We start from the raw sequence: 18716 nt of genomic DNA on the forward strand, positions 1-18716 counted from the left end.
TTAGAACAAACAGTAAAATCCATTTAGGGAAAACCAAAGGCTTGAATATACAATAGTTGGGACATGTATTTGCTCCGCAAATTTGGTGGGGAATACTGTGTCCAGTCTTTGAAAACATACCCCCTGAGGGCTGGCTCCATTACTTCATGTGATGCAAATCTAACAGAAGGCTGAGGTCAGTTAGAGGGCACTGTGTATGTCTTCTAGATCTTTTTTTTTTTTGATTTATTTATTTATTTTGTGTATGAGCACACTGTCGCTGGCTTCAGACACACCAGAAGAGGGCATCAGATCCCATTACAGATGGTTGTGAGCCACCATGTGGTTTCTGGGAATTGAACTCAGGACCTCTGGAAGAGCAGTCAGTACTCTTAACCACTGAGCCATCTCTCCAGCCCTGTCTTCTAGATCTCAATTGCTAAATCACAACCTGTATTTTTTTAACAGCATCTGTTGTTTGTGATAGTCTGTACCAGGTAATGTGATACAATTTTAAAACAAGGATTCCTTTCTTCACTAAGAGAAGCAGTTATGGGGCTGGACAGATGGCTCAGTGGTTAGGAGTATAGACTGCCACTGAAAAGGACCAAGGCCTGGTTTTGTTAGGAGCGATGCCCTGAAAACCCTCCATTATTGATGTTAATAGTATAGTTAGAGTTAAGTATGACTGGGTTCATGGAAAATCCCCAGCCAGCTTCAGAAGACTAATACAAATCTGATGGTCAGGATTAATAATGATAGGATAAAGTTGTGACCTTGCTGAGAAATACATCTGACCTCAAGATGCCCAATGTGATGACCTGTAACCTTTCTGAAAAACCAACATCCTGCTGACCAATAGATATGACAAACCTGTGACCTTTCTAACATCCTGTTAACGTCAGCCAATTGCCTGACCACAAAAGGGCAGTGTCCTTGGCCTGCAAAAATGTTTCACACTTCCCCCCTCATTCTGTTACCCCTGCTATGGTATAAATTCAGCCTTGGGGACAAATAAAATTGTTGCCTTGATCAGACTCTTGTCTTGGTGTCCTTCTTCGCGACTCTTGTCCCCCATTCTCTTCCAGGTACCCTCTGCACCCTCGTTGACATGGTTCCAAGAACCCACATCGGAAGGTTCACAACTGCTTATAACTCCAGCTCCAGGGTACCAGACACTTCTAGTCTCAGGGGCCTCCATACTCCCACACACATACTAAAAATAAGGAAATAATTTAAAAAAGAAAATGCAGTTGTCAGCTTGCCTTAATATTGCATTTTATATAATTTTTGTTTTTTTAAACAAGATAAAAAGATGGGTTGAATATTAGCAAAGTTAAAAGTCAGCAAGACCAAGTGAAAGGGTATCATTGAAATCAACTCAATATCCTAATTGCTAGACTTGTCTTAGTCTCAATCTCTCATTATTGCTAATGGTGTGAAAAAAAATACTTTACCAGTGCACAGTTACTGTTGTCCCCTATTCTGTATAGGCTCTATAATAACAGTAACACCAGTGACAGAAATACTAATATTTATTTGGTGTCTGTTAGGTGACAGGGCCTGCACAGTTTTACATGTTTCGCCCCTAATTTTGCACCAATCCTGAAAGATATGTGCTATTTAGTCAGTTTTGCATATGAAGGTTCTAGGATGCTGCCTAGCACTCCATTGGTCTGGGACTCAGAAAGGAAACTGAGTCCCTCAATACTGAACGCTAAGTGTTGTATTGTTTACTGCTTAACCTGTCTTGAGGCTGCTAGGAGTAATAAACTGACGTTTGTTACATGAAACTTTAGTCTAAATATCTAAACAAGCACTTAGCATATTTTCTTATGCCAACATGAATTTAAACATTTCCCCACAGTGAAAGATGACACAAACACGGATAGTACATGGCACACACATGTGAAGAAAAGATTCTCTCATGTTGCAGGTCACCACCAGTGCAGCCCGGGGTTTCACACACCCCAGCCTCAGGGACAAACCTTAAAAAACAGACATCTGCAGACAAAGGAAGCAGCTAATGCTGACTTCATGTGGAAGCACATGTGATTAATCAACCCAAAAGGATAGGCATAAAATTTCATTCTGTGAACTTTTATAAAGGAAAGTGAACTAAGTAAGTACTGCCTGGGAGTTAGTGCCGTGCAGAGCACTTGGGCTTCTCTATGATTCTGCCTCCTTCTCAGTCCTTCAGAGCCAACAGCTGCCTCCATTACATGAAGACGCTCAAAGGAGTTTCCTTTGAGATTTCAACACATACCTTAGAAAAGACCTTGGTAGACATTTTAATGTTACTTTATTTTTAAGATACACATATATAAATGCAGTCAAGCAGTTAAGAAACTGACCAAAGTAACACTGCTGTTCCTGAATTGCAGTTATACAGAGCCCAGCCTTCCTACCACTTTATGGTGAGGGAGGACCTTTTATTTATTATTCTTATAAAATATACATAATATGAAGGCTCTCATTTTTATCTTTTTTAGTTGATAGTTGAGTGGCATTAAGTACATTCACAGTTGTATGGAATTACGATTCCCATCCATCACCAGAATTCTTTTACCATTTCAAACTGAAATGCTATACCCAAAAATATTCTCACTTCTCCCTCTCATAGCTCTTGGCAACCACTATGCTACTTTCCATTGCTACCAATTTGATGCCTCTAGGCTTTTTATACAAATAAAATGGAATATTTGTCTCTTGGCAACTGGGTTATTTCCTTTTGTGTAAAATCCTTGGGGCATCTATGTTCTGGCATGTGCTACAGCTTTTTGTCTGAAAGATCCAACTGCATACAGTGTGTGCATGCATCTCTTGGCCGAATGCTGACGTTGTATATTGTTCCTCAGGTAACATCCATCTTGTTTTTGAAGTCAGGTCTCTCACTTGAGATCAGTAATTTAGGCTAGGCTGTCTTGACAACAAATCCTAGGGCTCCACCTGTCTCCGCCTCACCAGAGCTGGGATTCCTGGCAGAACATCATATGCTGGACCAGTGTTTTGGAGCTTTGTTTTGTCTTAGTTTTCATTTGTTTATTAGAGGGCTACTGACTTTTGTATGCCATTTTTGTATTCTGCCATTTTGTTGAAAGTATTTATTCATTCTGTAGGTTTCCTGGTGGAGTCTTCAGAGTCTTTGATGTATAGAATTATAGCATCTGTAAATAGGGATAATTTGACTTCTTCCTTTCTTTTATTTGCTTTATATTGTTCTAAGATTTTTCAGTACCATCTTGAATAAGAGTCAGGAAAGCAGGAACCTTTGCTTTCTCCATTTAATATAAAGTCTCCAGTATGCATTCTTTTACGGTTTTAAAAACTACTATAACATGCAAAGGCTTTACCACATTGATCACATTCATAGGGTTTCTCACCAGTATGTGTTTTTTTATGGTTTTGAAGACTATTGTGTCAGGCAAAGGCTTTACCACATTGATTACATCCATAGGGCTTTTCTCTAGTATGTTTTCTTTTATGGTTTTGAAAATTACTATGATATGCAAAGGCTTTACTACACAGATTACATTCATAGGGCTTCTATCCAGTATGTGCTCTTTTATGGGTTTTGAGATAACTATGACGTGAAAAGGCTCTGTCACATCGATTACATTTGTAGGGTTTCTCTCTACTATGTGTCCTTTTATATATTTGGAGACTATTGTGATGTACAAAGGATTCACCATATTGAATACCTTTACAGGGTTTCTCTCCAGTAGGACTTCTTTCATGCCTGGAAAGATAATTGGAATATGTCAAAGCTTTATCACATTCATTATACTGATGAATCTTTTTATCTATAGGAATTAATTTTACAATTCAGTCTAGTTGTGAAGAGGAATCAGATCTTAAGATTTTATCACTTTGTTTACACTCATGGTTCCCACCTCATTATGGGTTGTTTTGCTTCTTTGAAATGGTAGGAGCATTTTTTACATGGCTCACATCTGTAGTGTCCTTTTTCTCTGAGGCTTTTTACATATTTAAAAAATTGGAAGAACTCAGAGCCTTACCACACTGAGTGCATTCATAAATTTCTTATTTTCCTATAGTGCAAAATACACTACATTTGTGTATAGAATTTACAATGGAAACTGGCCAGAGAAAATTTTCCACATTCCTAGTACTCAGGGATTTTCTTCTGTGCCAGTTTGTGGATATATTCCCATTGAAAATGGAAAACTAATTATTAACTTGTATCACACTGAGGAATTCTACTCCAATGGGAAATATCTTCTAATAGTTCTAGCAGAGACAGAGGTACACTGCTCCTTTCAATAGTCCTGTGCTCACATGGCTTGTATCCATTGTGATGCATGATATACCTATTAAAAAACATTCTTGACTCTCATAAACTGCCCCTCTCACTAACTTTAGCACTGTTACTACAGGTATATGAGCAACACCAACTTTACGATGGAATATTTACTTATTAGAGGGTTTTGGACATATTCACCTATTCAATGTTTATATCTTTTGCAATATGTGAGTATTATAAGACTAAATAGATTGTCATGTCTACAGGGTAGCTGCAATGTGGCTAGTAAGTGGTAATTTCTTATGAGGCATTGTTTCCTTGCCTTTTTTCTCAGAGGAATGCCTTGCAAACACAAATCAGACACCTAACACTGAGGTTCATGGAGTTTTGAGAATTTAATAATCATCCATACACTTAAAGAAGTGTTACATATACTTCTGTTTTCCTTTAAAATGTCCAGACACATTAAAAATTCTTCAGAAGCATATTCATACCAACTTACACATGAAAATTACCTTGCATGTCTTCTAGAACTTTGACAATGTTCTTCAATTTTATGGTCTTTCCAGTTATAGCCTAAAATACAGTGGTATGAATTATTATTGGAAATTAGGGAAAATGTAACTTACTATCTTCACTGAACCTGATTTATTCACCTCATTCTTCCTCGTTCTCAATTGAAATTACAGAAGAACACAGTAACAAAGAAACAGTTGTTCTCTTATTTGAAAAACTGAAAGAAAATGCAGTGTCTCACCTACAGCAGTGAGGTTCCTGTTGGTCTCCAGCATCACATCTTTGTAGAGATTCTTCTGTGAAGGATCCAGCAAAGCCCATTCTTCTTGAGTGAAGTTCACATGCACATCACCATAGATCACAGCATCCTAAAGTATCCCACACATGTGTATGACAGAAACCATGGAGCTCTGCTAGTTCCTCCACTTATTTCTTGACCCAGAGGTGCTAATGTAAGTCATCTCAGAAGTAAACTGAATAATGAGGTTCACCTCTGTCATTGCCTCACTCTTTGAATAGGAAATATAGCCTTGCAAGAGAAATGCAGAGAGAGAGAGAGAGAGAGAGAGAGAGAGAGAGAGAGAGAGAGAGAGAGAGAAGAAGAAGAAGAGGAGGAGGAGGAGGAGGAGGAGGAGGAGGAGGAGGGGGGGGGGGGGGGAGGGGAGGGAGAGTGAGGGAGCCAGAGCGAGGGAGATTGATTCTGCCTTTAATCCTAGCATTCAGGAGTCAGAGGCAGGTGACCTGCCCTAACCCTCACCCTCTGACCCTGACCCCAAACCCGACCCTTGATTCCTGACTCCTGACCCTGATCCTAATGCTAGCCCTTGACCCTAACCCATAAACCATGACCCTGACCCTACTCGAAGCTGACAGGAGCCTGGGGTATCGCTATTCCCTGAGAGGCTCTACCCCCACTTAGCCAATACACATGTGGATTCTCTCAGCCAATCTTTGGACTGAGCATGTGAACCCCAATGGTTAGGGAAAGGACTAAATGGGCTGAAGGTTTTTCGACCCCGTATCTCCCAGGGACTGAATCACCAAAGAGCACACAAGGGGGATCCATGGCTTCTGCTGCATATGTAGCCGCGGATAGACCTATCTCACAGCAATGGGAGGTAAGGGAGGCCTGATGACCCAGGATAGGGGGATGCTAGAGGAGTGAGGGGGAGAGTGGGGGAGTGGGGGAGAGGGTGGAGCACTCTCATAGAGGCAAAGGGGAGTGGGGAAGGGGGATGAGATGGGGGAGAGGTAACTGGGAAGGGTGGGCATCACATGACTCATACGAAAAGGTGACCTGTCTCTTTAAGAATCCAGAGCTTCTCACGTACACCACCTCACCACCGTTCTCTTGGATTCGTCATAAACCAAGACTGGCGTCTATGTCACAGACGAGTCCAGCATTCGACTTCCCGTTCTTTAAATCCCTCACTCAGTGTCTCAGCCGGCGGTCCCTCGGGTTCGAACTCCTGAAGTGAGAATGAGCGGCGTCCATTTCCTCTGCCAATTCTCAGCGCTGTTTATTCACTGCCTTGGCCGTAAGCTGTGTAGACTTCCGGTTTCTTTAAACCTTTCTGCGCGAATGTGCATTGACTCAGCGTCTCATTTTCGCTTTCATCCACTGTTTAAGTCCCTTCCGGTGTTTGAATCCCTCCGTTACCGTTTACGGTGGATCATTCTTTTCTGTGATTGGTTGAGGTTGACCCTAAACTTATCCCATATTTGGTCACGTGGATGATCTCACGTCACTGTTTCTAACATTTTCATTTCGTGTGACGTCACTAACCTCCGATGAGTAATGTTTCCCGCTGTGCCCTCCTTTCCCGTCCTATACAGCATTGAACACTCAGAAGCCATGGCGACCTTTCACCCCATTGCCAACATGGCGGAGACCGTTCACTCTCCTGCAATCGGACTCATGGCCGACGTTCGACAACATCCCTTGGGTCGCAGCCATTGATGACACCTGCCAGGGAATTATCCTTAATCCATGGTGGATCCTGTCCGCAGTCACATGTCTGACTCGACTGTGAGTATGGCCAATGCCACGAGAAAAATCAATAATCGATACCGTTCGGTCTGGGTTTGTCATTATTATTTATTATTATCATCATCATCATCATGTTTGCTTTCATCATCATCATCATCATTATTATTATTATTATTACATTTGCCATTGTTATTATTATCAGGTTTGCCTCCATTATTATTATTATTATTATTATTATTATTATTACGTTTGCCTCCATCATTATTATTATCAACAGTTTTGCCTTCGCCATTATTATTAATAGTAGTAGTAGTATTGTTATTACATTTGCCTTCGTCATTATCATTATTATCATCAGGTTTGCCTCTATTATTATTATTATTATTATTATTATTATTACATTTCCCTTCGTCATTGTTTGCTGTCAGCTCACTGTGTTTTTCTCTAAAACTCACATGAAAAATATTCAGATTCTCAAAATTCAAGCATTGCCTGTGAGCTGACGTCACCCGGGATCGGTGACAATGGCGTCGCAGTTTAGACTTTAGCGATTTATTTACATTTATGTCAACGTCTCGTGCATTGGGGCCCTGGGTCACACACAACCCCGACACAGGGGATGCAGAGCAGAGGCAGAAGCCACTGCATGCAGCTGCGAGCTGTATAACCCTTCTGTAGACGTGAACGTGCTTTACCTCAGTTTCCATTTTCATGAGATACCCTAAGATCGTTATTCCCACGGCACCAGGAACAACTGAGGCAAAGCTAAACAAAGAAATACAACCAAACAAAGGCTTCCTCTCAAAATAGTCACACAACAAATCACCCCTCTTCCTATTCTCAAAATAAACTCGCCATTAGCAGGAGAGCGCGAGAGCCACTTCCACAGTAGCAGGGCACAGCAGAACAGTTTAAGGTCAAGCGAGGGAAACATTTCCTTCTCAAGGCATTGCAGCCCCTGCTTGCGCCTGTCACCTGTCCTTCCTTGACCCCGCCTGGGAGCCACTTCTATGTGTCTCCACAATTTCCTCCTTTTTCTTTTGTTTTAAAAGAAACACTTTCCATAACATAGCTCAATGCCCTCCTAGGGGTTCAATCATGCAAAAGTAAAGCAACAGAATACATAATGCACACAACATTATGGCAAAACTAACTCCTCCCAAGCTATGGAAAATACCTTGAAGCCAAGCTTTGGGATCTAATCCTGTCAACTGCTCAGCCAATAACTTAGCTATTTCCTCAGGTGTAGAATCCTCAGGCTGTTTACCAAAAGACGTTGGAACATCATATTTCAAGGCATTAATTACTTTTGTAGCACTATCGTTACCTTCTAAATAGGCTTGAATTAACTTCCAATCATGTTCTGCATCATTATACATATATTCAGTAACACAAAAAGTAGAATTCCAGTCATCTCTTAAATCCACATATTTTTCAATAGATAGCATCTTTCAAACCAACCATTCTACTGTTTGTTTTAAAACGCCTACTTGATGTTGAAGTCTAGTATCAATTTTAGTTTGCTCGATCCATAACTCACGTGCATGTTTATGCCAGTCCTCAACGAAATACTTTGTCTGAATCGAGGTTTTTAATGCTATGCTGGAAACTGCTGCCAAAGTAGCAACAGTAAAGGCCTAAAATAGTAGCTACGATGACTCTAATAATTTTTTCACTTCTCTTCAGCAGATTATTAAAAAACTCAATAATCACATGATTAAGAGGATCTTGAGACCAATGACTTCCCAAATTAACAGGCATCCATACACATAATTTTTGCTGAATAATCATAATAGAATCTTGATTCATAATAAACTGAATAGAGGAATTAATACATGGATACAAATGACAGTTAATACAAGCAAATCAATCAGTAAAATTAAATCTATGAAAAACAAACATGGCTTAGGAATACAAGCAGTAACCTTTTCTTTCTTAAATGTGGTAAAATTATACTGAGAGGCAGATTAAGCAGTCCCAGCAAAGTTTCCATTAGCAAGCACACCTTCTTTTAGTGCAGCGGCCGTCTTCCACAAATGAGTTTGAAACCCAGTAGGATCTTCCACAGAGGCCGGTTGATTATCAGCAGTGTCACCATCTCCCCAGCAAGGATCCATTAAGGCCTTCATTCTCCTCTCCTCTCATCCTGGTGACATTAAACATATCACAAGTGGTAACAGTCCATTCTGAACATGTATTAATAAATTGGCCATAAAACCCCAATTTATCCATTTATCCTGAATAATTTTTCCAAACGTGCCAAGGCAATTTTTCCAAATGAATGGGTGAAAATTTAAGCCTATATAAGTAAATTGAGCACAAACAGGATATACTGGCTCCCTAACAATGTAATGTTATTCCAGTTTTGGTTTATAGCCCAAGCTGTCAATCGCTGCAAATGAGTCCTGGAGCCTGTAACTTTTACTCCTGGTAATAGCCAATTTTGAAAGCCCATTTGGAGGCACGGTCTCTGTCCTAAACACAAAGGCATCTTTGACCCAGCATAAGTAAAATTATACAAAGCCCCTTTATGCTTATTCAAATAAGTCAAATTATTCCAAGGAGATGATAAAATGCTTGCAGTGGTGTATAAAACCACATCTATTTCCCCTGAGTAGCAGGCTCAAATAATGGTGGATTAGGAATAGAAGACCAATAACTCACATTGACCTCAGCAGACCATACCATGAGTAAAGCACACATTGCTAAAAACAAATGCTTTGCAGTAAAGGATTTTCCCGTACGAGACAACACATTTTTTGTCCTTCAGAGGTTAATCGCTTCACCTGACCTCACGTAGGTAATGGTGTTGCCACTGCACGTATCCTTCTCCATTGTCGTTTATCAACCTTAAGAGAAGCCATGGCCTCAGTAACAGAGGACACCTTCTTCATCTCTGAGGATCTCCATCAGGAGAAAATGTAGCTGGTTTAATTGGATTCCTGCCAGGGTAGGGTGTGGTTCTCATCAGTCCATGCTTGGATCCATCTCCTGGGTACCCAGAATTGTCTCCCATCCTGTAACAAAACAAAACCCTATCCCCTACCTAAATACAGTAATGTCCCTTCCTGCCATTCAGCATCTCGGACAGTTTTTATCCATACTGGCTGTCCCATGCCTTCAGGGGGAAGTTCAATAAAGTGTCTGTCTGCTCTGATAAAACTTCACCTTGTCGTAAATTAAGAAAATTAATAACAAATAATGCTTGTGTCAATATAGTTCTGCGATTAGTCTGCAAACTCCGTTCAGGCTGTGTAATGTCATCTCTTTTCCTCCTTTTTAATTTTATAATTTGTTGTTTCAGGGTATGGTGAACTCTTTCAACAAAAGCTTGTCCTTGTGGATTGTATTCTGTACCAGTAATATGTACAATATGATATCGTTGACAAAATTGTTTAAATGTATAAGAAATATATGCTGGTCTGTTATCAGTTTTCATTTTAGAGGGCAGTCCCATAACAGCAAAAGTTTCCAATAGATGTTGTATAACATAAGCAGTGCGTTCTCCAGGCGATGGCGTGGCCCATACAAATTATGAAAAAGCATCTGTGCTTACATGTTTATATGAAAGGCGACCAAACTCAGAAATATGGGTTGCATCCATTTTCCACAATTCATTAGGTTGCCTTCCTCTGGGATTAGTGCCAGACGGAATACATCTTCTATGTAAAGGCTTACGAATAGGACAATTAGCAAAACTTCATTTGGCTTGAGAATAGGGAAGTTTATATTTAATATTTAATTGGCATGATTATGACTATGTCCTTCTTCTGGGGTAGCAAATGCCACTAATTGATCTACCATATGATTGTCGAATGTTAAAGGTCCTGGCAATTTTGAATGTGATCTAATATGTGTAATAAATATTCTAGAGTTTTGTAATAACAATAGTCCTTTAATATGCGAAAATAATGTATTTTATATAGGCTTAGATGTAGAAACAACAGTAATCATAACATTGTATACTACTCCTACAACATAAGCAGAATCAGCTCTAATATTTACATCATGAGTAAAATCCTGCAATACATTAATTACTGCTAATAATTCATTTTGTTGTACTGACCCAAAAGAAGATTCCTGTACCCAAAATTTATCTTTGGTACAATAAGCACTCTTTGTCTTACAGCCATCAGTAAACACAGTAACAGTAGATGGTAATGGGTCAACAGAAATTAGTGTATTATCACAGATTTCTGATTTCTAAAGCAACCCCACAATTTACTATGGGGAAAATGAAATTCACTATTTCTAGTATAGGAAATCATGGTTAATTGAGAAACTTCAGACACCTGCGTTAAATATTCAACTTTATCTTTACTCAATGGGAAAATAATAGCAGCACAATCACATCCCGACAGTGTAACAGCTCTTTGTCTGCCTTGTTGAATAATTAATAATTAAAGAAATTTGTTCCTCATAAGTTGTTAATGTTTTGCTAACTGTATGTTTAGTATACATCCATTCTACAGGCAACTCATCTTGAGCTAAAATGCCGGTATAATATTCAAGTCTTTGAAATATATAATTTAATAACTCTATCTGGATCAATACGTGCCAAAAATGCATCTTTCCATTTTCAGAAAAGATATCCTTGCATGGCTTCATATAAGCACTAATGTCTCCCATTCCCTTTGTGGGTAACGATGCTGTCTTGCCGTCCTCATTAGCATCCGCACAGCAGGCATTTTCAGCAGTCGTCCTCCCGCGTCCTCTCCGACCACTGTTCTGTCCAATGTTAATTTTAGTGTAGATAAAAACTCTATATATGGTTCATGTAAAGTTACCGCCTTTTTCAACCGCCCAATGTCATCCTTTATGATAAGTCGGTTGGGCCGCACCGTGACCCGTGCAGTCCTAATTATGGAAAAGAGAGAAAGCAGGTGATTCGTCATCGTCGCCCGAGTCTGTGGTTAACGTGTCGTCCTCAGGAAAGGATGCAGGAAAAGCTGCTTCAAGGAGCGGTGAAACTTTAACTTTCGCTGCCGTCCTGATGAAGACGCAGCTTCCCGTTCTCCGCTCGCCGTCGCCCTGGCTTCATTCGCGGCCTTGGGCACAGCGACCATCACAGCCCGAGCGGACCGGAAACCGTGGACCTCGCTGCCCCGACTCAGCCTCTTCTGCCTTAGCCTTCGCGTTGACCCCGACGTCAGGATCTATGCAGCCCTTGGGGGACCCAGGATGATTCTCTCCTCTGAATGAGCTCCCCGCCACGTTAACTAATGGGTGGGAAGAGACGCTTCCAATCAGGTCATTTTATTTCCCATCTTCCTCTCCCTTTAGGAAACATTTCACCTCTGACCTCCCAAAAGCAATACACGAAGACGGAGTTTCTGGTGGGGATGAAATCTGCCTCCACCCTGGAATTAACCCCGGACGAGGAAAATACAAAGGTCACGACGTCATCGTTCATGGCATCGTCATCAGTCGCCTGCGGGTCCCAGTGAGGGGCAAGGAAATCTCACTTCCTCCATCATACATCATCGTCAGGAAAACCTGTTTGAACTGGCTGTGCAGTCATTGCGGAGTCTATCAATCCCAAAGTAAGCCGATGCCATCATCCTCCTAGATCATCACTCCTTTGGGTCACGAGTTTCAATGCTGTCACTCCCCTGCACCACAGGGTTCAATTGGTTGCTATTTTAGGGGTGAAATTAGTGGTAAAGAAAACACAACTCACAGGCACCGCATTGGAGCGATGGGAAGATGGATACGAGGACAGACGGATGCGAGAACGGACGAATGCAAGGACGGACAGACAGGTGTGAGGAGAGACAGATGTGAGGACAGATTTCTGTTGTCTCCGGCATCGGTGACGTTGTTCTCTGTTTACTTTGATGTCAGCGGGCGGGGCTTCGCCTCTCCCGGGTCTGCGGGTGCAGCATGAAGTGACGTTGGACTCTGTGAAAGGCTGTTTTTAGCATTAGTGAGGCAGCCCTGTCACTTTCTCCCTCCGTTTGTTTATGTTGCGGATGACGTGGGATGACGCGAATGATGTGGGATGACATCAGAGGCAAGGTTTTTTTACGCTGAGTCACACCCGCGTCCTCCACACAACGCAATCATGGTGGACAGCGCCGTCAGTCATGGCGGACTGTGTTTGTCTGTATTCCTGCATTCCATCACAAGGATTCCATTCAGGATTTTCCATCAGGGGTCGAAATGGAAATAGTTGTGAAATTGTGATTCGTTGTTGAGTCTCAGGGTGGCTCAGTGACCAGGGCGATGATGACGCCATAGAATGCGGCTGTAATGATGACACCATAGGATGTGGCAGCACTGACGGTGCTGTGAATGTGGCCCATGACGATGACGCCATAGGATACGGCCCACGCTCTGGTTTATTTTGTGGATATTTGAGGAGTGCGGGTGTCTGCTTGTCCCTGAAATCCCGGTGGATTCCATACTGATGCTGTCTCTGATGGGTTTTATTGTTTTGTTTTATTGTTGTTGTTGTGAGAGTCACAGTTCTGTTTCCTGTCGACTTTGTTTACCCAACTTCAGCATTAAGAAAATTCCCACAGTGCTCACATTTCCCAGCTCTTCCGAACATGGGCTCTCACCACCGGGCTATCTTTCCACTCCATCAGTGCCTGTCATGAGGCCCCACGTTTCATCTCTGACGTTGTTAACGTGAGACTTTGTGACTTCCGGTCGGGTTAGCTACGGGAGAACCAGGTCTTCTCTTTCTCTTTGAATTGCTTGTTTATAATTCATTGATTTCACTCCTAGGGGTGATTATTTCCTGCTGTCTCCTCCTGTTGGGTGCATTTGCTTTCCTTTGTCCTAGAGCCTTTGGGTGCACTGTGAGGTCAACAGCATGCCATCATGTGTGCTGTGCAGTCACTGGCATGACGTCAGGTGTGTAGTGATGTCGCTGATATGAGGTCACCGGTCGTTAGACGTCACGCATTTCTTTATGAGAGAAGCTCTGGTTGCTATAAACCATCTTTTCTTTCAGCACCGCCTCCCTTGTGTCCGGCGGGGTTCCTTGTCAGGAGCATCTCGGCGCCTGCGTCTGCGGGAATGGAGTCTGGTGTGGCACAGCTGCTCAGTGTGTGCTGTGCCTTCGGTTCCGTTCAGTTCTCGAAGGCTTTAATTTCTTTATTCCACTTGGACCAGGTTGTTGTTACCAAGGGTGGCTTAGCCCAGCGTTCGCGGCTTCCGGTCGCTTAGCAACGCACGTTCGTGACTACCGGTTGCTCAGCCCCACGCGCTCGCAGGCTTCCGGTTCATGACGTTGTCCGAGTCCAGCTTCAGACCACGTCACACGCAAAGGTTGTGGATCCGATCACTCGCGAGGGTCGTTCTGATGTCTCTGTTTCTGTTGAGAATTCCTTTGTGGCCTCTGATCAGTTTTCCAGAAGGTTCCACGAGGGGCTGAGAAAAGCGTGCCTGTTCCGTGGGTTTGGTGAAAATTTCGACAGGTGACTTCTCAGGTCCGTGTGAGCCATGACCTGTCAGTTCCGTCGTTAATTCATTATTAATTAATTAAATTAATTATTTACTAATTTATTATTAATCTCTTTGATTATTTGCTTATTTATTATTAATTGCTGTGATTAACTCATTATTTGCTTATCATCAATTTATTAATTATTAACTTCTGTGATTAATTATTCATTTATCATTACTTTATTGTCAATTTCTGTGATTATTTATTTATTTATTTATTTATAATTTTCTATCCACCCTCTCTGTGAAGTGGTTTCCTGTGTGTGACGATGACGGGGTCAGTTTGCTCCTCTGTTCTCTGAGCCCGCGTCTCTATTGGGGGATTTAATTGATATTGAGAGATAATAGCGACGAATGATTGTTAGTTCCTGTTATTTAAGTGGTGTGTGTGTGTGTGTGTGTGTGTGTATGTGTGTGTGTGTGCATGTGTGAGTAGAAGTGTGTGCGTGTCTGTGTGAGTGGGAGTGAGTGGGTGTGTCTGTGCGCATGTGTGTCTGTGAGAGTGTGCGTGTGTGAGTGTGCATGTGTGTCTGAGTGTGTGTGTCTGTGTGTGTGCGTGTGCGAGTGTGTGTGTGAGTATGTGTCCGTGTGTGCATGTGCACGTGTGTGTCTGTGTGTGTGAGTGTGTGTGCACATGTGCAAGTGTGTGCGTGCGTGCATGCGTGTGTGTGAGTGTGCGAGTGTGTGTGTGCGCATGTGTGCATGTGCGTGCGTGCATGCGTGTGCGTGTGTGTGTGTGTGTGTGTGTGTGTTTCTCTTCCTGTGCTTTGAATGGTATGAACTTACTTATTTCTTGTGTTTTCTGAGTGTGTTTAGCCTCACGGAGTTGGGCTTTCCGACCTGTATCATCTGAGTGCAGAGAGATTGTTTACCTTTGTTTTGCTCACAGAAGATCTGGTTTTATCCGGTTACAGTGATTGACAGTTCCACTGGGTAATCGCAGTCTGTGCTGAGTCTGCCCAGGCCGCCCTGGCTTTCCGTGCCTTTGCTGAGAACTCAGGTGAAATTCCGGTCTGGTCTCGACTGGTTTTTTCCTAGGCCGTTTCCCCTTGCAGCTTTTATTTCTCACGTCACACTTTTAGCGTTTTGATTCTTTTGTGGCAGGAGGATTTTCTTTCTGCTCTGTTTGGGGTTCCATGGGCTTCTCTTCCTCGAGGTTAGGGATTTTTTTTTTTCCCTATGATTTTGATGAGGATGTTTCATTGCTCTTCACGTTAGGGATCTCCTCCTCCTCTCCCTTCCCCTCCCCCTCCCACTCCCCTCCTCCTGTCCCTCCCCCTCCCCCTCCCCTCCCCCTGTCCATCCCCCTCCCCTCCCCCTTTTTAAATGGTTTTAGGTTTTGGTTTCTTCAAAGTGCCCCAAATTTTCTGAACATTTTGTGGTACAAACTTTTCAGGTTTAGGTTTTTCTTTGTCCAATGGATCCGTTTCTTCTATTTATCATATTATACCTAGGGTTCTCGCTCCCATCTATTGTATTCTGTTCATGATTTCTGCGTCTGTGACTCCTCTTCCCTTTCCTATGTTTTCTGTCTAAATGGATTCATTTACTTTATGTTTCCTTTATTATTTCTATTTCCATTTTCAGTTTTTGGACAATTTTGTTCATGTCCTTTCCCAGTTTTATTGTATTTTCCTGTATTATTTTACATTATTAATTTTCTCTAAAAATATCCTTTACCTTTTTGAATGTGTTTTACTTTATTGTAATACTTTAAGGAATTTATTAATTTCCTCTTCAAATGCTTCTATCATATTATTTACATTTTTGTTGGATATTTTATTTGTTTACGTTTGAAATGTTATATCCTTTCCCCCTCTTCCATGTCCCCCTCCACTTGCTTCTATAAAGTTGCTCCCACTCCCACCTCAACTCCATGGCCTAGTGTTGGAGTTTTTCATATATTATCCTTTGTAGGCCTGGATTTGTGTGAAGATATTGTGTAAATTTGGTTTTGTCATGGAATATCTTGGTTTCTCCATCTATGTTAATTGAGAGTTTTGCAGGATACAGTAACCTGGGCTGGCATTTGTGTTCTCTTAGGGTCTGTATGACATCTGTCCAGGATCTTCTGGCTTTCATAGTCTCTGGTGAGAAGTCTGGTGTGATTCTGATAGGTCTGCCTTTATCTGTTACTTGACTTTTTCCCTTACTGCTTTTAATATTCTTTCTTAGTTTCATGTTTTGGCATTCTGACTATTATGTGATGGGAGGAGTTTCTCTTCTGGTCCAATCTATTTGGAGTTCTGTAGGTTTCTTGTATGTTTATGGGCATCTCTTTCCTTAGATTAGGGAAGTTTTCTTCCACATTTTGTTGAAGATATTTACTGGGAGTCTTCACTCTCTTCTATACCTATTATCCTTAGGTTTGATCTTCTCATTGTGTCCTGGATGTTTTAGGTTAGGAGCTGTTATCTTTGACACTTGTGTCGATGTTTTCTATGGTATCTTCTGTCCCTGAGATTCTCTCTTCTATCTCTTGTATTCTGTTGGTGATTCTCGCATCCATGACTTCTGATGTCTTCCCTAGGTTTTCTGACTCCAAGGTGTCTCCCTCTGTGCTTTCTTTATTGTTTCTCTTTCCATTTCTATATCCTGGATGTTTTTTGTTCAATTTTGTCACCTGTTTGTTTTCCTGTAACTCTTTAAGCAGTTCGACCTGTTCTGCAATTTTTAAGGGAATTATGTATATCCTCTTAAAGTCCTCCATCATCATCATGAGATGTGAATCCGAATCCAAATCCAAATCTTGCTTTTCCAGTTTGTTGTGGTATCCGACTCTTGCTGTGCTGGGAGACCTGTGCTCTGGTGATGCCAAGTAGTCCTGGCTTCTGTGGCTTAGGTTCCTGCACTTGCCTCTTGCCATCTGGTAATCTCTGGTGTTCATTTGTCTTCCAGACTCTGACTGGAGCTCCCTCTGGGGCTGTGAGCTCAGGAGGGAGAGCACTCCTGGGAGACCAGCTCTCTCCAGGCAGGTTTAGGGCCTGGATGGCTGTGGGATATAGCCTCAGCCCTGGACACAGATAGAGACCGGAAGGCACTTGTATAATTTTTATAAGATTGATGATCCTCCTCATGAAGGCAGGGATCGCTGTGGGCCAGACAGTGGGGTCATGCACAGCTCGCCAGTGATGCCTCCCAGCTATGGCGATTTAAACATTATTTTAAATCTGTTGAGAAGAGAGACTGCAGAAGTTATCTATGCCTTATAGATTTTTTCTGGCTGCCACTCATTCTCTATGGAGCCTTTAGGGTTGGGCGTCTATGTCACTCTTGTCCGGTTGTGACGGTGAGACTTTAGCTATATCTGACATTAGTAGGAGACACAGCTCTGAACTGTTTGTCCTCCTGCCTGTTACAATGTTTCTACAAATGTTCATCAGAAAAGTTTTTATAAAATCAGATAAAAGTAAGTTAATTTTCCAGTGATCAGTAATCAGTTATATAAGAACAAAAAACGAGTAAGAACTGTGCACAAAACTGTAACATAATTTTTAAATGCATTTGTAAGGCACTGTTAGAGTTCACATATAATGGTAAATAAAAAACTCATCAAAAATAAATGATATGCTCCAAAGTGGCTAAAAAGCATAGTCAACCATTTGTTTCCCCTGTCTATTATATTTCCTTAGAGTATAGTTTGTTTGAGAACAACATAAGGAAGTTGTCAATTGAATTTCTGGATATTTCATTCTGCCATCATCAACATAACAGCGTGTCTAAAAGTAATAAACTGTGCATCTGGATTCATCAAAAAGAAGATTGCTTGGTATAAATAAAAAACTATAATATTTAATTTGGTACTATAGTAAAACACATGCAAAATTCTAAAATACTTCTTACATAGAGATTATTTTATGATTGTTTTTACAAAAAGTATGAAGAGTTTACATAATATGAAGTTTAAAAATAATATTAACTTCATGATATATATATATGTATATATGTATACACACATATATACACACAAAGAAGGGGGAAAGTTCAAAAAATAAAGAGGCATTGAAAATGTAAACTGCTGTTGATGTTTAAAATATACAGATATTAATATGTATATGAAAAATGACATTATTCATATTTAACAAAATGTAAAGCTAATTATTTTAATAAAATACATGTGATTTAATAAATTAAACAAGGTGTATTTGTTAAGTATGATGTTTTTTCCAGTAATTAAAACTTTTATTAAATTTTCATATTATAATTTTATAATTTAAGGTTCTTAGAAAAATTTGTGTTTAACTCATGTTCTTCAGCTATCAATACACATTACATTTGATATTATGTCACTTCATGTTATGGTGAATTTTTGTGGCAGACTGCAGGGATAATATGTTCTAGTGAATTTATCAAATCTAAGATTTACAAGTTATTTATAAATGGAAAAGTACTTATAAATGCAAATATATGAATACATTTTAATGTATTGTATAGCTTACTTTTATGCTTTTGTGTAATTTTTATATTGTGAAAATTTATTATGTATACTATGTATGTCATAAGTATGTGTAC

At 40.8% G+C, this 18716-nt stretch overlaps 1 protein-coding gene and 1 long non-coding RNA gene across 3 annotated transcripts in view; one reads left to right on the top strand and one right to left on the bottom strand.

Annotated features, from left to right (window-relative positions):
- Positions 1–3651: 3651 nt before the first annotated feature.
- Positions 3652–6084, bottom strand: LOC148001170 (uncharacterized). Its single transcript, XR_015636835.1, has 3 exons — positions 5001–6084; positions 4759–4819; positions 3652–3718 (listed from the first exon to the last, which is right to left on the bottom strand). It is a non-coding gene; the product is annotated as an uncharacterized LOC148001170 (long non-coding RNA).
- Positions 6085–6134: 50 nt separating this feature from the next.
- The window catches only part of Tmprss9l1 (transmembrane serine protease 9 like 1), a 32038-nt gene continuing 19456 nt past the window's right edge, over positions 6135–18716 (top strand). Inside the window, 4 exon segments of one of the 2 annotated variants that reach the window (NM_001447027.1) lie at positions 6135–6297; positions 6596–6788; positions 12033–12292; positions 17837–17973. In NM_001447027.1, coding sequence (NP_001433956.1) covers positions 6240–6297; positions 6596–6788; positions 12033–12292; positions 17837–17973 — 648 coding nt within the window. In that variant the 5' untranslated portion in view covers positions 6135–6239. 2 annotated transcript variants of the gene reach the window in all.

This window comes from Rattus norvegicus, chromosome 14 (assembly GCF_021556685.1).
Source record: "Rattus norvegicus strain SHRSP/BbbUtx chromosome 14, alternate assembly SHRSP_T2T, whole genome shotgun sequence".
NCBI lineage: Eukaryota > Metazoa > Chordata > Mammalia > Rodentia > Muridae > Rattus > Rattus norvegicus.